General features: G+C 37.1%; 1 protein-coding gene across 9 annotated transcripts in view; it reads left to right on the forward strand.

Moving 5' to 3' along the window:
- Positions 1–25,300, forward strand: part of CEP89 (centrosomal protein 89) — a 45,388-nt gene that overhangs the window by 3,276 nt on the left and 16,812 nt on the right. For 2 of the 9 annotated variants that reach the window (XM_042027706.1, XM_042027707.1), the window contains exons 3-17: positions 513–668; positions 1,268–1,469; positions 2,754–2,859; positions 4,469–4,497; positions 5,675–5,729; positions 7,102–7,320; positions 7,705–7,847; positions 8,203–8,253; positions 9,344–9,427; positions 10,850–10,947; positions 15,820–15,935; positions 16,577–16,757; positions 17,635–17,802; positions 18,473–18,614; positions 19,935–20,024. In XM_042027706.1, coding sequence (XP_041883640.1) covers positions 513–668; positions 1,268–1,469; positions 2,754–2,859; positions 4,469–4,497; positions 5,675–5,729; positions 7,102–7,320; positions 7,705–7,847; positions 8,203–8,253; positions 9,344–9,427; positions 10,850–10,947; positions 15,820–15,935; positions 16,577–16,757; positions 17,635–17,802; positions 18,473–18,614; positions 19,935–20,024 — 1,840 coding nt within the window. Of the gene's footprint in view, positions 1–461; positions 974–1,267; positions 1,470–2,753; positions 2,860–4,468; positions 4,498–5,674; positions 5,730–7,101; positions 7,321–7,704; positions 7,848–8,202; positions 8,254–9,343; positions 9,428–10,849; positions 10,948–15,819; positions 15,936–16,576; positions 16,758–17,634; positions 17,803–18,472; positions 18,615–19,911; positions 20,025–20,345; positions 20,760–25,300 lie in introns of those variants that run through there. The other 7 variants (XM_042027713.1, XM_042027714.1, XM_042027715.1 and 4 more) reach the window with 6 other exon arrangements.

The following is a 25,300-nucleotide window of genomic DNA, read 5'->3' on the forward strand; positions in this document are numbered from 1 at the left end:
ATCCCACAAATAGGCACTTTTGTTTATGTATGCTTGTCCTGGTTTGCAGTATGCCAACATTTATTAACAACTTCAGAGTCATCAGTAAAAAGTTCAGAGTAGGGAAAAATGGAGACAAAATAGCAGGATATGGAACAAGTTTTCAGTACAACACCAGGTAGTATTGTTATGGCTAAAGTGAATGCTAAATACTGTAAATTATTAATGTGAGTTTTGGGAAAGTAACTCAGTATATTCCATAATTTTCATGTATGTGATTTGGGAAAACCAATAGGTATTGTACCTTACTCTTGGATAGCTGCATTACAATAGCTTGCCCCATTTTGTGCTTTACTTTGGGAGGTAATAGTTTATAACCAGTCCCATAGCATTCAGTGGTATTTATGCTTGTTAACTGTGAACATTTTGCTTTCCTTAAATAGTGAAGATGTTTTGCATAGGAAAAGATATAAAATGTGGAGCACAGAGAAAGCATCAGAATTGCTTCATTGCATTTTTCTGTTTTCTTCCAGGTCTGCTCTAGCAGCAGCTATCCTTGCAACAGCACTAACAGGGCGCACTGTTGCTATTCCTCAGCCTCGGCAGCGATCACTTTCTGAAAGTGATTCAACCTACTTGGAACAAGAATGTTTTGAGCCATATGCAACAGTCACAGAGCTCAGAATAGGGTAGTGTGTGTATACTTTCTGGTTTGATACCTTACATTAGAAATGGAATCTGTCAATGATCAATTTTACCAAAGAGTGACAGCAACTCCTGCTGTTACAACTACTTACTTTTTTCTTACCGCATCATAAATTGAGTTTGAAGTGTCTAACAATCCTTATTCCATTTCTTGTAAAGTGGTGTCACACATACAATCTTCAGAGAGGCAGATTTGGATTGTACAACAGTCATAAGTAAAGCACTATTTCTGTCAAATGATGATCAATTTTACAAAATATGATGAACTGAGGAATCACCTGAATTACATGTAAGATACTTCCTTTGTGCTAAAATGATTATTTCAAATTGTCTTTTTGGTAGAATTAGGAACCTTCTATCTCTAATCTGTCTTTTTAAGATAGAGAGGAAAAGGTAGTACCAGTGTTAATTGTCTGGTTTAGAGCATACATAGACTACATTCCTTGTTTGCAGCTAACGGAAGCTTAGATAGCTGCCTCTTTGGACTTGTGTACATTGTTAGACTGATGGTTCTACTTTACTAGTGTAGGGTTTTTTGAAGAGTAAGCAGTGCTGAAACAGGCATTAAATTGCTTTTTTGCAGATCTAACTGGAGACTTGATGGTTGTGACAGATCTCCTCTACAGTCCTTGGAAATACCAGGCAATTATGGTGAAGATGAGGACATGGATACATATCTTTCAGATGATGATAAAGAGGCAGAGTCCAGCTGTCAGAGTAATGAGAAAAGGGAAGGAAGCTTTAGCACCAAAGCTATATATGCTGTTCCCCGCAAAACTAAAAAGGTAGGATTTTTTAAATGCATTAGTTCCTTTACCATCTCGTAATATGTTAATGCACGTTAATATTTTGGATACTTTGTATTCTCTTCTTACTCTTCAGATGTTTATTCAATATTTATTTCATGCTAACTTTTGTGATTCATTTACTCTTACATGAGTTAGGTAGGTTTGTTGGTTGTCAGAGTCTCTGCCTCTGGTTATTAGGAGCGCACTGGTATTGTATATAATCATCATGCGTAATTTAGTCTTGTAAAATGTCCAGTAACTTATATTGAGCATGGTACTTACATAGTAGATGATTTGTTAAAAGCAGTAGTAACTTTACTGTTAAATGGTGAAGGCTTAGTTAATGGTTCAGGATTGTGCTAATGAGCACAGACCTATAGGGAGATTCAGAATTGAACAAAATAAATTAACCTTGTCTTGAAGACCAGGAGATTTTTGTATGCTATAATTTTGGATTGTCTCAACCAGCAATGAACTTAATACTCCTAAGGCACATTTAAAGTTAAATCAAAAATGATACAAAAATTTAACAAACACAAAGAAGTACCTGAGTAGGAAAAAGGCAATGAAAGATCTCTTAAAAAATGCCTCTTCATAAAAACCCAGCACTAGTAAAGTAGACTGACTTATCAGTCATATAATGTACATTATATCAGTCTTATAATGTACATCACGAATCCCAAAATGTGAAAGAAATCAAAAAACACCACAAGGTGAAGAAACAGTAGCTAGTAAGAGGAGGGAAGGGGACGGAACAAAAAAAATAAAAGGGTATGAGTAGAATATGTGGAACGCTGGTATGTGATCAGTGGGAAAGCCAGCAAGGATAATGTTAAAAATGGTTAATTAATCCCTCACTGCTGTGATATAGTAGATAAATGGTTGATCTTTTATTAAGATCAAGATTAGGTATGCCACAGCAAACAAGCAGACAGAATAATTTCATGGACTCCTGTAACCGAACAAGAGAATACTTGCCCTTGAACTAATCACTATCATACTTGCTAACCTCCTGTTGATCATTGTAAAGCTAGATTTTATTTACATAAAGTCCTAAACAACACCACTACCACCACAAAAAAAAAACCACAAAAAACCCCCAAGAAAACAACAACAAGAGAAGAAGTAAATCTTATCATTTATTATCTTAAAATATTAGTGAACAATTCTAAATGTGACAGGGACGTTAATACACTAAATGTTTCATACAGATATCAAGGTACATGGGCTATTTTAACAGTGATCTCATGATTTAGAGAGGTTTGTCTTATTTTTACATAGGAACAGTTTCCACCGTCTCCTGTTCCTAATGCTGACAAGAAAGGGGTTTCTTCCCATGAAACTGAGTGTCAGGTGGTGGTGGATAAGTCAAGTGTGCAAATAGAAGGTAAGTAAATTTACTTTAAGACAAAATGCCATACCATTTCCATTGGGAAAAATAACTTTTTAATAAATAAATTTAATACTATATTGTAATGTTATATTCCTTTTTTAAAAGGGCAATTAAAGAAATGCTACTAAATACTTCGCAATTTCTAATAGTTACAGAAAATTAAAAACCTGCATAAAGAGGAAAGATTGGTCTATATTCACTGTGGAACAAACTGTCAGCCACTGTAAAATGAGGGGGCAGGGAGGAAAGTTTTGTGAACTCTGTCTTGTCAAGTACAGTCATTCTCTACTATTTTTGTTGCTATTTTTGTTGATATATGTGCCAGAAGCAGTCACTTTTGTACTCTGGAACCTATTGGAGTGTTACTGTGTAAAAAAAAAAAAAGGAAAAAAAGCAGAAACTATAGAAACTAGCAATGTTAAAAAAAGAAAGCTAGAGATAGAGGAAGACATTTTTCATCAGTAATTTTACTTGTGTGAAAAAATGGCATGCCTGAAAAACAGTAGCAAAAACTTTTTGAGTTTTTTAATAATCAGATGGTGTGATAGTAGTGTTGTTTATCCTTTCTACAGAATTTGTATCATTATTGCTGTCTTTTAAGGTCTGGGCCTTAAAATTGTACATCAGGTCAGAGAGGATGTTTCTTCAAAATAGAGAAATAAGCATGATCATCAGTCTCAGGCTATCACCCTAAGATCTGAATTGTTAAGCTTCACAAATAATTTTTTTTAAATAAGTAATTTCATTAGATTAGGGACATTTGGGTTATTACTGGACCTGTCATTGGGCTATTTTCTTGTAACAATAAAATATTGTGGAGAAAATAATTATAACAATAGACCAAGACCAATGTACTTGTATAGAAGTTTTCTTGCATAATTATCTTGTCTTTTATTTTAAAATCGGGAAAAGGAAATAAGAATTCATTTCAGAGCTGGAAAATGCAGTTTTTACAGAGGATGGTAGCACTCTGTAGCTAGTGGATAGGAAAGAGGAAGCAAAACGGAGTCAATTTTGAAAAAAATTGTGTCTCTAAATTTTCTTTATGTTGGATCCCAGCATTTTTTCAGTATTAGTTTGGTGGAGTAATTTGAAAAGTTTTATAGAGAACAATATTCAGAAAGAATGGGTTGCTTTGATAAAATCATTTGAGAAGTGAGGCATTAAACTGAAAAAATACAGGATATATACACTGTTTCTAATCCCTTTTCTACATAGTAAGTGCTGCAGGTCTTGAAAGCTGTCAGAATTACAATTGCTTTGTTCAGAGATGCAACAGGATTCAAGTCCAGTAAAATCAATGAAAATATTTCATTTGTTCTTCAGTCAAATTCTGAACTTACAACGGAAGCCAACAATACAGCTTCGTTTCTTCTACACTTGCATCTATCCAGTGTGAGGTAAAGTGAGGTCTCACATCAGTGTCCTGATACACCGTGAAAGAGAGAATGGAAAGTTAGTGATCTAATCTGTGGTTTGGGGAGGACTTTCTTACATTTATTTGCATGTATAATATGTGTGCATACATATCCTTGTGAACCCTTACAGTTTATGGACTTAAAATAATTTTTAATTGACTGAAAGATCTGTTTTTCTTTGACAGAAGACCAACATCTGGGCTTAAATTTAAAGGTAAGACTTAAATAAAACTTGATTTAGGATGCATTTTGGAAAATAGGGTGTCATAAAAAGCTGCTAAATTCACAGTCACAGAAAACTAATTTATTGCCACTACAGAATCTTCTTCTTTTGGAGTACAAGAATGGCTAATCATTCCTTTTGAAAAAATGCAACTGTATAGGTAAATAGGCCATACAAAAGTTGTTGAGGGTTTTTTTTATAGTATGTGTTCTGTTACTCCTCATGTGAAAGAAAGAATCTGAGAATGAGAGACAGCATGTGAGCAAGAGAGAGCTCACACTGATAATTTTCAAATTCTGAACCTGACTTCACCACATTTTTCTATAGTTTTCTATTTGGGCTGATCTGACTGCTTTCATAAGCTTGAAAAGGAATACCCAAAAATTTAGTTTCTCAGATCAAGTTGCTAAAGTATTGTTTATTAAAACGGTCAGTTCTTTCATTATAATCATAACTTTTTTCTACAAGTTCTTGACCACATTTATTTTTCTTTGAAATTGTTCATGAGTTTTGTCTCATTAAGTCACTAGTGTCACTCAGTATCATCAGTGTGTTAAATTACATGACAGCATATCCTTACAAAACTTCATTACTGTTTCATAAAAACAGGGAGAAAGTCTCTTTATCACCTTCACCTCAAGTAAATGCATTAATATAAATGACACTGTAATTCTTTCCTGGTGAAAAAGCCTTCTGAAAATGTACAAATGCTTTTGGTTTTTTCCAGCAAAGCAAGAACAAAGTTTTTCAACTTCGAAAAACATTTTACATTTTAATTGATTTGCTGATACGCAGTTAGGGACTGTCATAATTGACTAGTCTAAAGTCGTACTTTATACAAAGTGGGAAGAATACCCTTCCTGTTTTGTCAAGAAGGTTTGTGTTTATGTGACTTTTATGTCAGCCGTAAAAAAAATGGTTATGACAACTGCACATTTCTGACAACTAAGGATAATAGTGAGTTTCAGGTGTCTACAAGTGACTGATGGCAGTGATAAGTGATAAAATGATGTCCAGATGAGTAAATGATAAGTTGTGTAGTATCAGCAGTGAATCCAACCTTCAGTTTTGTTGATATAAAAGAAACTCTTTCAAAAGTTTTATTTCTTAAGTTCTCCAGTAGCAATGCTGTTAAAGCAAATTGTCTCATTTTTTATTTCTCTGCTAGGAGGAAAAATTAATAGCTGAAAATCTGGTACATGAGAAACTTCCACCATCCCCAGGTACTTTGGATTTTTCTATGACTTCACTACACGTTTTCACTTCGTTAATATGCATGCGTATATGAAAACACATTTTCCTGGTTGTATTCTCTAAGCCTAACTTGTGTGTGTGTGTGTGTGTTTGTGAAAGTATTTTTCCTGTACAAGAGATGAGAAAGTGCTCTGTGATATGTTTAAAAACGATAGTTTCAGACTTTTTATGTTAGGTGGTTTAGACTTGTTTTTATTTTCCAATCTGAGTGACTTTTGAGGTCTAAAGTAAATAAATGATTGTGAAATTATGTAATGAAATTAAAGTCATATTGGACCTCTCCAATACATTAAGTTCAATCTACACTAGAAGATGTCACCATTAAGTATCCTATCACGATTGAAATTGTGAAATGTAAACATACAGTCACGAGATACGTGGCCTACCTTCAGCTAATTTGTGTGTTTCTGCATCCACCTGGCAACTTCAGGCGCAGTACTTCTGAGCTCTGCGTGTCTCATGATGGGAAATGTGCCTATTACGAGTTCATGGGGTTTTATGTGTGTCTGTGCTGTCCAAGTATCTTACGCCTTTTCACAGGAATTTAACAGTGGCCAGAATTGCCTGAGATAGTACTGAACACCTGAAGTTATTACACATCATCAGTACAATAGATAGCCCTGTACTGGGTTTCATATATATGAGGGAACTAAGGAACTGTCCTATACTTAGTTGTATTGATACCTGTATGCTGTTAAATTGTGCTGGTACGGGTAAAATCTCTGCCTTCATTTCAGCTATTTACTCTATACAGATGGAAAGGAAAACTTGGAAGTGAGATCCATTATTACTGATGCAACAATATATCCACAGTTTTGCAGATTATCCAGAAGTTTACTTTTATAAGAATTGTTCAGTGACTTCTGTTCATTAACATTGAAGCTGTTCAGTGGGAAGGAATGTAAAGCTTTCATTGTATAGGTAATTAAAATTTGTAGGGATCAAGAATACTGACTAGTCCATGCAGGGCACAAACACTTTGCTTATTGCAGTGGACATTTCAGTTTTACCTCTCCAGTCACTGATGTTTGGGAGAGAGAGATCTGCTGACATGATCTTTTCCATTTGAAGAAGGAGTGTTTCTGGTGTCTGAGAGAAAAGATGGGAACTTGCAGCTACTCCACAGCTCTCTTTCCAAATCCACTTTTTTTATTCTTTCCAGTCTTATCCTTTGGGAGCCATGAGCTGATTTAGATCTTACTATATATATATATATATATATATATATATATATACACACACACATATAGTGCTAATATTAGAAAAAAATGGATTGTAATTTGCTGAAACTCCTATTGCAGTCTGGATAGCATTTAAATACTTTGTACTGTGGCACTACAGATGCGTCTGTTCGGCCAAGGCAAGCATGGGAAAATACAATCAAAGAAAAGTTCAGAAAACTAAAACAAGAAAACTGGTCTCTGAACAAGGCATACCAAGCTGTGGTCCAAGAATTTGAGGGAACAAAACAGCACATAGAAGAACAGCAATTAAAGCTGAAGAAACTAGAACAAGAAAACAGAAGACTTAAAGAAGCTGCAGAGAACTCACATAGAGAAGGTGGGAGAAACATAAAAGCTATTCTGTAGTTATCTTGTTTTGATTTTTCTAATTTCTTCCAACCTTTTCCTCTAGTAGTAGGTTTCAAGTCATTGATGTAGGCAAGTATCCATGCAGAAGTAGTTTCCAAACAGTATTTTCTACATTTGTAGAAATTTTGTCAAGGAATACATGCATGATAAGAAAAAAAAGTTGCTTGGTTGTTTGATATATAATGGATTTTTTGCTAGTAATTTTTCATGGTATTTTTCCAGAACAGTATTTTGAGAGAAGTTATTGATCATTATTCTGGCTTATTTAATTTTTTTCATTACAATTATCAAATTGTTGTGAACATTTCTTGAATTTTAATGGAACTTTCTTTTTGGACATTTGTTTTAATAGAGGAGGCAACAGAATTACTTTCTCTCAGACAACAAGCACAAGAACTGGTAGATGAAAATGACGCTTTGAAAATGATGGTCCATCGTTTAAATGTAGAATTAAGTCGCTATCAAACTAAATTCAGGTCATTGTCCCAAGAAGAGGTGAGAATCATGGTTATCAGGGCAGTTTCTACTGAAATGTCCCATTGTCTGTTACTTAATCTTTGAGTTTTTATGACTGTTTTCTCCAAATTTCCACAGTCTACAAATTGCACAGGCTTTTTCTGAAATTTAAAATAATTTAGAATAAGCATTTATCATTGTCTAATATAAAGAATTCGGTATTATTTTGTATCAATAATATACTGAACTTCCAGTTTTATTGAGTATGTGTTACATATGCAACACATCTAATTAGAAACCTAAGCTTGTTTGGGGTGATAATTGGGACTGCAGTGGGCAGTTGCTGGTGCTTCAAAAAGCAGGAAGTAATGTCAGTATCTTTTAAAACATCTAGAATCTAAAGCTGAAAAGCTTACCCATGAAAGGACCACCACCACCATGGCTGGTAAGTCAAGTAATATTTTCACTTAATTGTTCATTCCTCTCTAAGTAAAGTAGTAGAATTTCTTTCCTGGAATCAAAATATTCAGGTAATACTCTGCTGAACTATCAAATACTAATAGAATATTATGAACATTTCTTTGGTTGCAGAAAAATATGTAGGGCAGAATTCTGTAATGAATGTGTGCAGTTCCAGTTGAATGTACAGTAAGCTACAAAACTGCACATAGTCACCAACTTTGAGCTCTTGAAAAGTATTGTTACACTGAGAATCATAAATGCCATCTTCACTTAGAATTGTCTAGCATATAGTTTGCTTCAAGATCTCTCCAGATCTATTGCTTAATTGTTAATCTTCTTAATTGTTTATCTTTTGCTGTTATTATTTTTAAGATTATACTAAAAGGAAACAGAATATTTCTGATTGTAGGAATGGTCATGGGTCCAGTAGTAGCCTATAAATTTCTGACAAGGGGAAGGCAAATAGTCTGTGAAAGGGAATGCATTTGTAATATGTAAAACAATTTCTCCTTGAAATACTAATCAGATCTTGTATTTTCCTTCTTCACTGTCACTGAGAACTATACAGAATGGGAAAGTTCTCCTGCTCTGTCTTTCTAGCCATAGTAGCCAGTAATCACATACGTATGTATTTAGTCTTAAAGATGCAGGTTTGAGAGTGTAAAAATTCCTTTCCCACTTACTAATGAATCTGGGATAATTTTTTTTTAGTAGTAGTATTCACTGTAGTGTTTGAATTTTGTTTTGTATTCATTTGCATCCACATTCTGCTGTGCTACATAAGGTGATAAGTTAGAGCTGCTTTTTAGTGAAGTAAAGGTGCAAGTAAAGCATGCAGTCTTTTCCTTTCCAAAACTTGCTCCTAACACAGTGCTGTTAAGTGTTTCTACAACATTGTTCTGCATATGGTTGTCTGCATGCTTGTATAAGTTCTGCACTTTAGTCTACAAGTCATATTTGAAACCCCTTTAACAGCTTTCAAAACTAATAATGTATAGCAGCAGTAAAAAATACAGATGAAATTATGGCTTGTAATTAATTTACATGTATTTATTTTTTAATTTTCTTTTAAGTTGGATACAAAGTATTTGTCACCTCTTCTATTGGCGTATGAAGACAGAATAAGAGAAAAGGAAGATTTTATTCTTGAACATGAGGCAAGTTGCCATTTGGAAAAAATATACACTAAAGCAGAAATAAATTACTGACTTTTTTTAAAGGGAATTGCCAAAGCTGTTGTCTGCCTAAAATTTAAAGTGACTTTGTTTTACTTTTCCATGCGTAATTATTGTGCTGTCTTATCCTACTTGGCTTGTTTGATTTTGTCAGCCTGTTCACATTTAGGAGCACACACTACACTGAGTAAGTATGTAAGATGTGCTCTAAAAATAGAGCAAACTGTCAGGAAAATTAATCCACAAACACCAGAGGTTTATGTCCAAAAAGGAGATAGAGGAGTCCTGTTACTTTATTTGAATAAAGGGAGAGGCCATGGGGCATTTCCCCTGGGGTCTCTCAAATTGTTAGAGGACTGCAGCCTCCTTTTTATCCCAATTTCCTGGCCGAATTTCCCACTCTCCCTCTCTTTCCTCATTAGCTGAGGTACTTGAGAGGTACAGACTTCAGAAATTACCTAATACAGACCCCCTTCTAATGTATACCCCCTCTTTTTCTTTTCCTATGGAATTCATGGTTCTTCCCATTGCTTCTTTCACCTCTCAGCATCTATCTTTACCTATCAGCAGAGCCACAGTTTGTCTGTTAAGACAAATCCCTCTCACTCCTTTCATCAATCAGTGGAGTTCCTCCCATTGTTTCTTTCACCTCTCAGTATCTGGCATTTACCTGTCAGCAGACCCACAGTTTGTTTGTAAAGACAAATCTCTCTCATTCCTTTCAAAACTAGTCAGTGACTAGTAAACTAGTCAGTGGTAGAAAGAATTTACAACTGTCATTCATAATGGGAACTCAGTGCTCTGTATTGCTGCCCTTCCAGCTGCTTGTGGGTTTTGTGGTAGAAGAATACTTACTTCTAGGTATTAAAAGAATGGGTACTCTTTTTTGCTTTTTAGCAGTATTTTTTTTGTCACTGAACCGTTGAAAAATAGCTATGCTTCAGAGCAGAACTTTCCTAGGTTTTAAAAATAAATGTATTTCCCTGAAAAACTTAAGCCATAAAATTAGCAGAAAACAGCAAGGGTTTTTTATATTACTGTAAATTCACTGTGTTGCCTTACCATATTCAAATCCATGTCACTCCCACTGAAAATGGGTAGTATCATCCAGTAATTTCCAGAATTCAGCTTTTTAAACCTATCTTCTAAAGATCTACAACTTGCAAAAATGTGGCACAAGTCAAATATCAGTATTATTTTTAATCAAATATTACTAGATTGATAAAACAACTTAGAAATCAAATATGATATACCTGAATTAGAGATGAGTGAGTAGTGAGATAATATTTTGTTAAGACAAGAACGAAGGCACCCAAGCATGTGTACTTACAAAATTTTTTGTTGATGTAAAAATTAAACTAAAATACTTATAAAGAATTTTATATTAAATCCTTTGTCTTCCAGGAGGATATGAAGAATTTTAAAGCACAAGTTGAAGAGTTGGTGAAGGAGAATGAAGATCTGCATGAGCAATTAAATAACTTTATTACCCCTACAGAATGGCAAGTTATTATACTAGAAATTAATTTAGAAGTTACTAATTATTTTGCTTATTTCATACAAACTTTTAAAATTACAGAAGTTTTTTAAGGAAATTTTTTTTTGCCCTCAAACAAATTGTTTTTCTGAAGAATTAATAGTGATGAGCGGAAAAGACTCCACTCCTAGTGGTAAAGTAGGTATGTTTATTCCAGCACTGGGACGAATAGGGGATAGCTCCATTCAGCTTGGTATTTATCGGGTTACGAGTTCCATATTCATTAAGTTTCCCAACACGCCTATACATATTCATCACCTAGCCCCGCCCAGCCTCGCTTCGTATTAAAATGAGGCCAAAAGTCATTTACATCCGCGTTGCGCTTGCGCAGTGTTGTCTGTTGGCTTTGCTAGGGGTCTCCAAGGGTCTTCCTCCGATGAAGTCAGGAGTCTTCCTCGTCCTGAACTTTTCACCTTTCCTCCCTGCGCATGCTCTTTATACCCCTGGCCCGAGTTTAAGCTTGGAGACTGGTTTGAGCTAGGTTTGGGTTGAGCACAGGATGTCTGTCCAAGACTCGCCCTGCCCTTATCAGTGGTCTCTTATCTTCCTGCTCTGGTATGCTGACCAAGCTAGATGCATTGTTCCTAACAAACTAATTCTTCTTCCCATCCCCCTGATTCAATAGCACCACGGTTGTCCTGTTGGAACAGTGCTGATCTGCAATGCCTGGAATAATTTTGGAGTAAAGATTAAATATGAAAGTGGAGTTTTGCACCTGCAGCCCATGTAATTCTGTCCCAGATATTGCAGGTTACATACCGTTACAGTGTGCTAATGATATCAGTTTTCCACTAATATATAATGGCATTGGAATGTGGCATTAGAAGAATTTGACGTTCTTGAGAAGTGAAACAATGCAAACATAATGAAGTTAAGTAGTTGTCGGAAGCTAGGATTTTTCCTTTTTTTTTTTTTGCTTTTCTTTCTCCCAGGGAATTTTCTCCCATTTGTTGCCTAAGAGATGGTAACAATGATACTTGGGAGACAAAAGATGTGGCTGGGAGGAGGAGGAGGGGGAAGGGTGCAGCTGACTGCAGTCTCTTAGCTGAGGGGCTTTCCTTTGGAAGTGCAGATACCGCAAGATTTTGGCTGGGGGGTCAGGGGGCTGGGCTCAGCTCCTCGCTCTCTTGGTCTCGGGATCAGAGTGGACAGGTGCGGTTTTGGAGCCAGACTGTTGGTGCCCAGAGAATTCGCTGCCACTGTGGAGTTTTTGTCCTTCACTGTTTCTCCTACCGTGGGTGAGCTTCTGCTCACAAGAGCAGCTGTTGAACTGGGACCTTTTCCAATACCCGAGCTCACTGGGAAGGGGACCCTGACCCACTCTCCCCTTCCCAGAGGGAGCGTCTCCCGGCTGTGTGCGGCAGCTGCTTGCAGAAGCCGGGCTGCCACTGCCCAGCCCCGCTGCTTTCTGCCGCTGCTTCAGGTTTTGCGCTACATTTTAACCTGACATCCGGTGCCTGCCCGGACATCCCGCGGCTCCTGGCACGGCTCTGGAGTTTTTGCTACACCTTGTTTGCCACCCTGGGTGTGCCCACCCTGCCGTTCCAGGCTGCCACTCTGAGGTTCCTGCTACAGCCCATTTCGCTCTCCGGAGGGGCACCGGGACCGGCTGCCCGCCGTGAATTTGTAGAGGAAGCCCCTTTTCCGTCTCTCCTGCCAGCTGAGCCAGCCATTAACCAGCTGCAGTGAGGCGGCCGAGCTGGCGCCACAGCGCCCCCTGCAGGCGCGGGGAACCATCGCACCCGCCCTGCCCGGCCGGGAGCCACCAGCGCCCCTGGCGGCCGCGAGCGGAGCTGCACCCAGGGGAAAAGGCTGCGGCCGGGAGAGGCGGCGCTGGGTTCCTGGTTTTTTTCTGTTCATTGTTGGTGATGTTGTTGTTTGTTTGCCTTTTTATTTATATATATAGTAGTAAAGAACTGTTATTCCTTTTCCTATATCTTTGCCTGAAAGCCCCTCAATTTCAAGTTATAATAATTTGGAGGGAAGGGGGTCATATTCTCGATTCCAAAGGAGGTTCCCACCTTCCTTGGCAGACACCTTTCCTTTTAACCAGGACAGTAGTAAAAAATACTTGAGACTTACTAACAGTTTACCTAAGTGAGATATTCATCGGTTGGTAACTGAGATGGAGAAGAATCTGTTTGTACTGGTTCATTGAAAGATGACTGTCAGCTTTTTAGGGCAACAGCTATAAAGAGAAAGAAAGGTCATGGGGTATGTTAGAATAGGTCCTTCCAGTAGAGGTTAGACAATAACAATACAGTTGTATGGAAATCTCCAGAGAGTTCACATATTTAAGTACAGAGAATCAAAGCTGAAAGGATGTGTGGTGTAGCCAAGGAAATGGAGAGCCTCTTTTATTTGGAACTTAGGCAGATTGGCCTTTCTCACTTACAGAACAAAGGCTGAAAAAGGAGTGTTGCTCTGTGTGTGTACAGCAGGAGCAGGAGACATGGCGTATACAAAAAGTTCTTCTGCTGCAATTATGGTACTCGGGATGGTGTTACTAGGACAACAGCTGGGTATTCATTCACCATAAACAAACTTAAAGTGGAAATTGGAAGATAATTCCTAACCAGTGTAACAGGTTTTGGAACAGCATCCCGTATGAGTGAACATAAAAATTCTTCCTGCACCCATGACACAGGTAGTTGCATGCAAGTGCTTGGATGACACAGTGTCTACATGAGGAGGACTTTGGAAGAGATGGTGTTCATCATAATCTTAGGTCTCTTTCTGCTGATTCACCCAGTAGCATAGACCTACTTTCAATGAGGCAGAAGTACAGGTGTTAGTATTTGTATAGATTTGGTTAAGCAGGTTTTTACAAAGGTATCTTAAGTGTTGTATAGGTGCTTTAATAAAATACTGTGGATATTTCAGGTATCCTTAGCTGCTTATATACTGTCCACAAATTTCAAAACGCTCTTCATAAAGGTGTTCCAGCTTCTTAAATGTTAATTTTTTCAGTTAACACGTTTGCTTTTAATTTTGCCCCTCTGCAAATGAATGAGAGAAAGTCATAACTCTCTGAGCTATATCAGGCTGTCTATAGTCTCTATCTGGGAGCTGTTTTTTAAGGGAGGGTTACAGCAAGGCGTGGAAGCCAGCAGCAATATCACTTTAAGTAGCTTTTGCTCTCTACCTTCAGTGACTTCTTCACACTCAACATTGCAGTGCAGTGCTCTTTTATTTGTATTGACTGCTGCAGGAATGTACTTTCTACGCATGAAGGAATTGGTCTTCATCAAACTAATCCCCCTTTTGCAGCAATTTTTCAAATTTTTTTTTAATAAAATAGCCTTATGATGCCAGGCATAGCTGAGGATGAGGATGTAGCTTGACAGCTATTGACTGATTTTCAAGTGGCTGATACACATTTCCTTTCTTCTCTTATGCCCAGTGCAGTAAATTAAAGAAGTCAGCTAAACTTGCAAGCTTCTGTACACAGAGGTTTTAATGAATAGAAGTGTAAGTTGACTGCCATTTCTGTGTTTGCAAAAATCTTCAGGGTAGACTGTTTATATTTTTCTGCTGTCAATTGTTAGCTGTATGCTTTAGCTTCAGTTTTAGTCAGAATATAATTTGATAGTAGGGGAAATTGTCCCCGTCTAGATTAGTGCACAATGGGAAGCATTTTTATGTAGGTCAGGCCACACATGAACAAAGCAGATACACACTGTGTTGTTAGTTCTTATCATCAGAAATCCTTGTTAAGAGTCTCTTTTGCTACATTTTGTTTGGGTTTGGGCTACTCTTACTGACTGATGAGAACTTCAGTTTAAATTAATGTGCTATCATCTGATACTTGTACTGTATTTCTGCATGCCTTTTGGCTAATAGTTCTTTTTAAGCTTTTACTAGAACAGTGAATAGTTTTTAAAGGGTTTTTTTTAACATCAGAAAGACTGGTATTGTTTTTTTTAAAAGCTGAATTAATAAAAGTTAAAAAACAGAGAGTTAAGTTCTCTGCTCAGGATAGTTCATTTTAAACACCCATGTTCCTTATAGGCCCATAAAACTCACTGGCAGTATTTTTCTACAGATCAAAGTCAAGTAAATCCAAATCTTATAAACATATTTGGAAACAAATTTGCTTCAGGTACTAGTTACAAAGATGTCTGCAAATCTTGCACCATTATGTAGCTTTAATTCTCTCTTTCTTAATGGCTGGGACCATTTCACCTAGAGAAGAGTAGGTTCAGGGAAGGTCTTATCGCTGGATATCAATGCCTGAAGAGAGGGTATAGTGATAGAGCCAGGCTCTTTTCAGTGGTGCCCTGTGAAATGACAAGAGGCAACTGCCACAAACTGAAATATAGGAGGCTTCCTTTGAATGCAAGGAAATAGTTTTTCATGGTGAGTGCTCTAACAAGCAGTCCAGAGGCTGTGGAGTCTCCATGTCTAGAGATATTCAAGCCATCTAGACATGGTCCTGGGCTGCTGGCTGTACGTGCCCCTGCTTGAGCTGGGCAGTTGTACCAGATGACCTCCTGAGGCTGGAGGTCCCTTCAAACCTTAACCATTTTACGATGCTATAATCCTAATTCACACATACTTATTTTTCCTTCTTTTTGTAGGGAATTTTTGCTTCCATTACTCAAAGATTTTAAACATTATTTAAAATAAATCACATTTTGATTGTTATGAGTTCATGCCTCCAGTAAGCTTACCTCAGGTCCTGATATTGCTTTCAATAAGGATTTTTAATCCGTTTTTTAAAGAGGTTCAAATATGATTTTGTAAGTTTACACTGTTGAAAATCAGTTGTGTTTGTTCTTTGGACATAAGTTAACATTAGAGTTATATTTTATTTATAAGGTGGTTATCATTGCAGGCAGCAGCTGCAAACTCAGGCCAAGCTGGTCTTGGATGAAAATGGATTGTTGATGGAGCAACTCGAAATTCAACAAGCTAAAGCAAAAGATAGTCACAGACAGCACGTTCACGAAGGTAAAAGTGCTTGAGTTGCTAGTCATCTGAACTACACTAAAGATGGTACTGCAGGTTTAGATTTTTGTAGGGGTTTTTGTTTGTTTTCTATTGTCATTTTTTGTTTTGGCAGGCTTGGTGGAGTTTTGGTTTTGGTTAGCTGGGGTTTTCTTTGCGACTTTATATATGCCTAAAAAGCATCCTTGAATGTAGGTAACGTTAATAGGAGATCATGCTCTGCATGTCAACTGATACTGAAAAAAAATGTCGTTATCACCTATTGACACTACAAAAAATACTCCATTCTGACTTACTGCTTCTGAAAAAGTGAGAAGAACTTTAAGTTAAACAGCAATACAGTCCTTTTCATAATTGAAGAGCACTTTAAACTGAATCAGAATTTTTCAGAGTAAAATGACATTTCAATGAGTTTATAGCCTTGAAAAGAAGTACTCTTGAAGTTCCTGCACTTTTCCAAAACAAGTTGCTTGAGACAGCAAAAAATCAAGTCCAAACTGTTAAAATACAAATTGACAAATCCACTGTTACATAACGTTGTGAACAACTAGGAATTAATGTATTAATGGTTTTGTTGGAGTTTCACAAGTCATTGAATTAGTTCTGCTATACCCAGTTGACGTTTTTTTTTTTCCCTTCCACAGCTTCGAAGTTGACCAAACAAATAGTAATCTTAGAAGGTAAGAAACAGAGTCAAGAGGAAGAAATAGCAGAGTACCAGAAGCAGCTAGAAACATTGTGTTCTAAATGTGAAGAGCTGAAAGCCAAAATGGATAGCAGAATAACAGCAGAGGAGCACTTGGCTTTGGTGAATGATTTAAAAAGGTATGAGTTTACATATGGTGCACAGAGAAACATTGGTGCAAGGCATGCACATGAACAGAGCTGCATACGTAGCACTCTGTAGGTAGGAAGCCAGTGGAAACTTCTGCTGGTAATCCAGGAAGGTAACTACCAAAGCACAAAGAAAGGTAAAGAAGTATTTAAAAAATACTGTCTTGGTTTTTAGAGACATTTAAAATGACAAAAAGGAAATCCCAGATCTAGAAACATTGGTAGAAGTGTTTTTACCATAGAGTACATACTGCTAATTGTACCATTTTAAATAGTAGAAGAGGAGGCATTTAAAATAGCATTTTTGTCAAATCTATTTGCTTCTATCAATACTATATATTATAAAACGTTTTCATTCTTGTGTTCCCATCTTTGGAACATGTCTAAAGGATCCTGAAATTCTAAACTAGAAGTTCTAAGTTTCTCCAGTTGTGACAATATGGAAATTACACAAAACAGCACAACTCAGGAGTGCTGTCATGCAGCACAGAGTGCAGAGTAATGTTTTCATGAAGACATTCTGTAAATTTGTATGCTTTCAAGCCTTTGGATAGTGCAGATTACTGCTTTGTGGTACAGTGCCATCCTGAGAAGTTCTCAAACCTTGTATTTTGGCATTGCTAGTAATTTCTTGGGGAAAAAAAATTACATCTGGACTACATATTTTTGTAATTTAAATAAAGTGCAGTCCAAAGGAATTACTTGAATAATTGTCGTGATTTTGATATGAGATTGTAATACCTCTGATGTCATCACTTAACATTGAGCATTCTCAGTGTATCTTTTTCAAAACTTCAACATGGGTATCTTCCTGTAATTTAGCATTTTAGTGAAGTAATCTATACATGACACCTGTTGGTTTTTGCAGCTGTTTACAACAGGAGCAGGAGAAAAAGCGCTGCGAGGTGGAAGATGTAATGGGAAAGACAGCATCACTGCAAACTGAAAACAAGAAACTGCTCTTAGAGAAAAATAACTTAATGGCTGACAAGAATATCCTGGAAAGTGAGATGCAAATGATTCAAAAGACAAACAGGTCTTATCACAGTCTCATTTTCTTGTATAGAAATACTTTTATTTCTAAAAACAACAGAAACACCTGAAAAAATACCATCTAACTTCCCATAAAGTGTATTTTCTACCTACTGCAGAAAAAACATGTTTCCTAAACATATCTTTGTCATGTCTTGAGGCCTGGTTGTCATATTTTGCTAACCTTTGTATGTTTTCCTGCTCACTTTTCTGTGTCTATGTGCAAATTAAGAATATATATTTAATTTAGTAGTTAGTAGTTAGCTATAGCAATTAATCATTAGGTGTACTCATCTGAAGAGATGATGAGTAGACTTACACTATTTGCAGATCTTCTCATGCACCTAGTTGCTTAGAGATGAGTTCACAATATTCTAAAAAGTAAAAACAATACTATTGCTCTATATCTTAAGAATTATGAACTTGTAGCCATTGCACAAACTGTTCTTTTGAATCATTGTTACTGTTGTTATTCAGATAACATATTGTAAAGAAGAAACAGCCCCAAAAATTGGGACATGATACTTTTGGCACTGCAAATATTCTGGGCCAATGCATTTTTAACAGTATGTTTGATTGTTTGAGACTTGTACATGTTGATTTGCACATGTGATGCAAGTTTTTTAAGGCCATTATTAATTCCCCATCCAAAGATTTTCCTTTTTCTTTTATAGACGATTAAAGAAGAAAATAGGTCTTTTGCAACTGCAGCTGGAGGAAGCAATGGAAAAAGAAGTTACAGCCCATCACTATCTAACAAACCTTATTGGGCTGGTGGAGAAGATAGCTAAGGAACGTGATCATCTTGTATTTTTGGTAATTACCTTTAAATAATTAATATGCATTAATTGATATTTCACACAATTATCATGCTACTGGCACAAGTTATTGCTAATCTGAATTATCAAAAAATAAAGCTATCATTTCAGTTTAAGGATTTAGTTCTATTTAAGTAGACTTCAGCAAATACAATGGGAGCAGTGAAAGATTTTTTTCTAGAGGAGTACTTACAAGCAACTACCCTTATTTCTGAAGTTAAGATAATTAAGCCTTAATTCACATGAGCATTAGGGTCTGCAATGGCACATGTCAAGTTTAAAAGATTTTTTTCAACCTAGTTTTAGAGGTTGATGTTGAGCTACATGTATTTAAAAATAGCACATGATCATAAAATTTTAATGCTTGTTTTGAGTCTAAGGGTGGACTGTTATCCTTGAAGTGATCTGTGTGGACCTTCTGCTGTGAATGCATATGCATATTATTGCTCCTTATTGGTTAGCAGTCATTTTAACAGGCTAATTGAGAGTTTTGGAACAACTTCTGTTTAGTGGAAGTGCCTGGCATGGAGGTTTCTAGGCTTTTTGTAAGCCCATTTTGTTTCTTTTACAAGGCATTGGACACAATTTCAATTTTTCATATTCATACTCTTGTCTTCAAATTGAATCTGAAATCATTTCACAAAACTTTGTTAAAATAAAGCTTCTTTTACTTCTGTTGTTCAGGTGGTAGACAAAGGTTGTCATCAGCTTTGGGTAAAAAGATACAGCAGTTAATTCCTAATTCTAGAAGAGGAATGATGGTGACACAACTCAAATCTTTGTCCACTACAAACTGGACTTCAGGATTGTGAAACTGGGCACAATAAATGTCTCCTAGGAATTGGGGGAACTGATTCTTAGATCTCAATCTCTGGGATACCTACTTTTAAATATTAGGCATACCATATTAGAAATATCCTTGCCCAAACCTCTGCCAGTTTCAAGGGCTTGTTTGAGAGCAACTTGCATAATGTGACCCGAAGGATGAGTCTCATGTATAAAAATGGGATCCCTACGTATACATACATATATCTGTAGAAAAAAATCACAGAATTGGTTGGGTTTAGAGTATGTTTCATTTCAGAATAATACTGTTTCATAGTATTCACAGTCAGTTGACAAATTATTAATGAGCCATTAGGAGAATAATTTCCAGGACTCTTTATCCATGTTGCTTCTTCAGACTGCTGGAGTTCGAAATGGAATTGCTGTGTCTCCCTCAGTGTATGCATTTTATCTGCCCTGACAAATCTAATGATTACATTATTTTAGCTTATTTAGCTTTATTAAAGTAGCTTTCTATACTGCATGGTTGCAGGCCAGATGTTTGGAAAATGAGAATCATGGTGTTCTCAGGAAAATTATAGAAGGCAGTCTACGCTTAGGAAGATTGGAAGAAAAAGTTAAGGTAAGCAGTGTTTCTAAGCTAAATATCTACTGTCAAATGTTTGAGGTTTTTTAATGAGAAAAGTAGTAAATCTATGTCAATGTTTTTAGGAAAGACTTATGGATTATCTTTAAAAGTTTTGAAAAAGCAAAATAGATCATCATTATACTTTTCACTAGTATCTTCTTCCATTGTATTTGTGCATTGCATGCCTGCCAGATCATCACGTTTACATCATTACCTGGAGAATTATGACTAGTTGTAATAATACTTAAATATTATTTGTATTTCATTTTTTGCTCTGTAGTGTAACCCAAGTATTCTGTCTTCTACTTTTTTGAGGCTGTACCACTCCTTCAACTTGAAGTCCATTACAATTAGATTTGGAAGAATGAAAAGCATTGTCTCAAGTGTACAGTTACCATCAAGTACTTTCATGTGACCATAGGGTAGAAGGTTTAGAAACTCAGAGGATGTTCAAACATCCAGCCTAGTTAGAGAATACATTATAAGTTATGTTTACAACTCCCTAAACAAATAAAAAGCACAGTATGTAATTGCAATATAACAGTGAAATAAATTTGAAACATTTATGTTTTAGCGTCTTTGGTGCAACCATGATTTCCTTTACTGTAATCTTAAGAAAAGAAAGGAGAAAGATACCTGGCATATTGATTTCTATATGTAGAAAGTAATGTATATATTACTTTCAAAAGCTGTTTTGTATTAAAGCAAATTTGTTCAGTTTATCCTAAAGCAGAGAGTCTCTGTATTACACTTTGCCAGTCAAGACCTCCGCTGTTATTCCTGCATCAAATGACACAAATGTGCACCACCACTATGTTAATGGAGACCAGCTCCTTCTGCACTTTCCTTTTAAGGATTGATACAGTATAGAAATTAGCAATAAAGAAAATAAATTAAATCCAAGTTTAAAGAGAGAGCAGTAAGCTGAAAAACAGTTTGAATTTGTAAGGAACCCTTCATAAAATACCTGAATGCATGAAACACTACCCTAAAAGATTTACCTAATTATACTGATACAGCCATAAAATGTTTTTAGGTTTTTTCACCCTCATTCATGTCTGGCTCCCCTACTAAGGCAGTGGCTTGTATTCTTGTTAAATATGGATTTTATGCAATGTAATAGATCTGTGATTACTGTAAGGGATAGAGGAGAGGTTGGCATAAAATAAAGAACATTTACATGTAGTGAATTTTTAAGTGCAAACCCAAATTAAAAAAATCTTCAACCCATCAACTCTTAATGGAAATCAGAAAAAAGCCTGTAAATAAAGTTCTATTTCATTTCTATTTAGCAAAAGTAAGACTAATCTACTTGCAAAACATTTTCATTCTTTATTTTTGTCAGTAAAGCAGAGGGTTTAAATAGTCACACAACACTTACAAACATATGCTCTTTGGTTATCGTATTAATGGATACATTAATATATTTTAGCTTTGCTAAAAGCTAGTATAATTTATTTCTTTGCTGCTTTAGGAAATCACAAATTGGGTAACTGTCCTGTATATTGAGTTTTGGGATAAACCTCTTATGAGGTATTTGAGTGTTATCTGTCTCCAGTGATAATAGTACTTAAAACGCATTAATTCCTCTGAAAAGAAGACACAGTTATTGACAATGTGTTAGGCTATTTCTTATCTTAGAAAAGGTTATTTTGTTTTGGCTTTTAGCTATCTTCCGATATTTCCACAAGATAAAAGATAAGAAATACAAATTATACATATGAAGTAGAGCATTGAGTCCTCAGGTTATGAGGAGAGAAAAGTTTCTAGCCTACAGCTTTGAGTTACTGACAGACTCCACTGTAGGCACTTGTATTTTCAATTTTTTAGACATAACTATGTATACTTATATTTGCCTTTTGCAGAGTTTGTTGCCTTGAATCTCAGGAACAAGCTCATCCAAAACTGTTACAGGTCAAATGCAACCGTGTGTGTCTAAAAATGTTTTCCTGGGGCTTCTTTCACCTCACTGCAAATCTTTCTTGATGGAAGGAAAGAAGGAAGGCTAGGTGGGCCAGCCATTCTCCACTGGAAGCACACGGCACACACTTCCCTCTGAAGTCAGGTCATTTGTGCCTTGCGCATAAAAGTGGATCTGGTCTTCTGATACAGAGTTCTCCCTTTTAATTAATTGTTTTGGAGAAAGTAAATTAACAAAATTCTATGGCTTTTGTTTTTCATTGAGAAATCTCAAATCAAAATTTGGCAGATCTGTTACCTAAGACAAAAATCTTACGCTAAGTAACAGATTATTGCTAAAATAAAACCCCAAACGACGTCCATATTTATATACATAGCTTTATGACATTTTAAATTGTATATGCTGAAGTTATATAGGAAATTAAAAGTAATTCTTTTTATAAATACCCATTTTTAGTTTGGGATTTGGATATTACTGTAAACAAACTTTATAAACTCATTCACTGTGCAAAACATTTTGTAGGCTACCAGTATAACCACATGAAATGTAGAGAGTGATAGAGCAGAATCAAATAAGTTGAATACAAAATAAATCATTTTTGTGCAGGAACTGTGTTAAGGAAACAAACTTTAGTTTGGTATTTTAGTTCTGAAAACATTTTTAGGTTTATTTCTACTGACTTATGTCAGATAATTTTTCAGGCAGATGGAATCATGCAAAGTGTTAAAGCTTACTTGAAAACTGTTCTTTAGTTGGCCCTCTAGGATTCAACAGTTGTAGAGCAGAACAGTTCATGCAACTTTATTTCCCTTTGACATCAGAAAATACTTGACTCAGACCTGAAGCAGCTTATAAATGGAACTTGGTTTGGTTTTTTCGAACAGTGATACACAGAATATTTCCAATCTCCATCTGTTTCTAAAAACAGTGACAATGTATTTAACAGGATTTTTTTTAAACAATAACTAACCTTCAAATATTTGTTTTATTAACAGTTAATGAGATGGTGGTCAAAAACCCATCTGTAACATCAGAATCAGGTGATAGTAACCACCATCCTTTTAGTAAAAGGAAAAACACAGTACCATGTTGCAATTTTGCCAATATTCATACAAGTTATTGTGCTTTAACAAAAATACATACATGGCATATTATATGGATTTTTAACAGTCTGTAGAGGTCAAAGTTTGTGTTCAGTTAAAAATTTATCGATTGCTAAAACACTACATACCATATTTATGAAGAGGAGTCACAAATTCCATGGCAGATGCACTAAGCCATATATGACACATACACTTAGAAGGAAACAAAACACACACACCACCTTTTGAATCACTAATAAATAGACCCCAAGAGGGAGGGAACCAAAGTAAAGAAATCCAAGCAGCCATACCAGTATACTGAGTGCTTGCTTGCATAGCTTGGAAAAGGGCTCTTGATCCAGCAGACTCTGAGCCCTCTTGCTAGTCATTCAGGCGAAGGGAGGGGCGATTTGCAGACAATTTACAAAAGGCTCTAGGGAAGGCAAGTGTCTCAAAGCACAGCGAACAGGAGTGGGCAAGCAGGGGCATGGCAGTCTGTGAGGGCATGGAACGGCAGTTTGCTCAGCAGTTAGCAAAGGCAGGGTTGCCACCACCCTCCTGGTGGTGGGTTGTGTCTTTTTTTTTCCCCTCTCTTTTTTCCCAGTAATTGTTTTCAAATTATCAAAAGCCATTGCTAGTAAAAGCATACTAACAAACAGAATTCTCCAAGAAGTACGCAGCTGTTCAGACCTCTGGCTGCAGAGAGTGTCTGAGCCTGGTGGTAGTATCAGAGGACAGTGCAAAAGACCCCTGCGTGCAGTGTGAGCAGGTGAATGATCTGCTCTGGTGGCAGAGCTTAAAGAAGAAGTAGAAAGGCTAAGGACTATTAGGGAAAGCGAAAGAGAAATAGACTGGCGGAGTTAGACCCTTCCAACCCTTAGAGAAGCCCTGCAGGAATCAGAGGAGCCCCATCCCATGCTTCTTACCATCAGGCAGAAGTAGGAAATGTAGTAGAGGGGGGAGAATGGAAATGGGCCCACACTCAGGGCAGTAATAAAATTCCCTCCTGACCCCCATCACCTTCCCAGGTGCCCTTACAGAATAGGTACAAGGTCCTATTGAGATTGAGAGGGTCAGGCGGATGACACTGAAGAAAATAATCTGCCCAGAGAGCCTCCTGATTGTCTGCCAGACAGATCACAACCTCTAGTATTAAGAAGAAAAGAAGGGTAGTTGTAGTAGGTGACTCCTTTCTGAGAGGAACAGAAGGACCTGTATGTCAGTCAGACCCATCCCACAGGGAAGTCTGCTGGCTCCCTGGGGTCCAGGTATGGGATATCACCAGGAGACTCCCTGAGCTGATTCAGCCCTCTGATTATTACCCACTGCTGGTTGTCCAGGCTGGCAGTGATGAGGTTGACAAGAAGGGGGCACCAGGGTAATTAAAAAGGACTTCAAAGCTCTGGGTTGATTGGTTGATGGGGCAGAAGCATGGTGGTGTTCTGCTCAGTTCTTTCAGTAGCAGGGATGAATGATGGAAGGAACAGGAAAGCCCACATTATCAATGAATGGCTTAAGGGCTAGTGCCATCAGCAGAATTTGGGGGTTTTTGATCATAGGGCAGCTTTGACAGCACCTGGCCTGCTGGAGCCAGATGGGCTCCATCTATCTAACAAGGGCAAAAGGATTCTAGCACATGAATTGAGGGGTTTGATTGAGAGGGCTTTAAACCAGGTTTGAAGGGGAAGGGGATGCAACTAGGCTCTCCAGAAACAAGCCCAAGGGTGGCAAGCCAGAGTCAGCCCAGCTGAAGTGCATGTACACTAACACACGCAGCATGGGTAACAAATAAGAGGAGCTGGAGGCCTTGGTACAGCAGCAAAGCTGTGCCACAGTTGCCGTCACAGAAATGTGGTGGGATGGCTCGCATAACTGGAGTGCTGCAATGGATGGCTACAAGCTCTTCAGAAGAGACAGGCAAGGGAGAAGAGGTGGAAGCATGGCTCTGGAGAGTGGGGAGGCTCTCAACACCATGGAACTTGAGATTACTGACAATAAGGTCGAGTACCTATGAGTAAGAATCATGGGGAAGGCCAAGGTGGCCAACATCTTGGTGGGAGTCTGTTATAGACCACCCAACCAGGATGAAGAGGTGGATGTGTTATTCTACGAGCAGCTGGAGGATGTTTCAAGCTTGCCAGCCCGTGTTCTTGTAGGTAACTAACCTGCCAGGTATCTGCTGGGAGCTCAACACAGCAGAGAAGAGGCAGTCTAGGAGGTTCTTAGTGTGTATGGAGGATCACTTCTTCTTGTAGCTGGTGAGCAAG

The sequence above is a fragment of the Corvus kubaryi genome, unplaced genomic scaffold, assembly GCF_017639235.1.
Source record: "Corvus kubaryi isolate FWS band 111438036 unplaced genomic scaffold, C.kubaryi_AGA036_p1.0 37300, whole genome shotgun sequence".
NCBI lineage: Eukaryota > Metazoa > Chordata > Aves > Passeriformes > Corvidae > Corvus > Corvus kubaryi.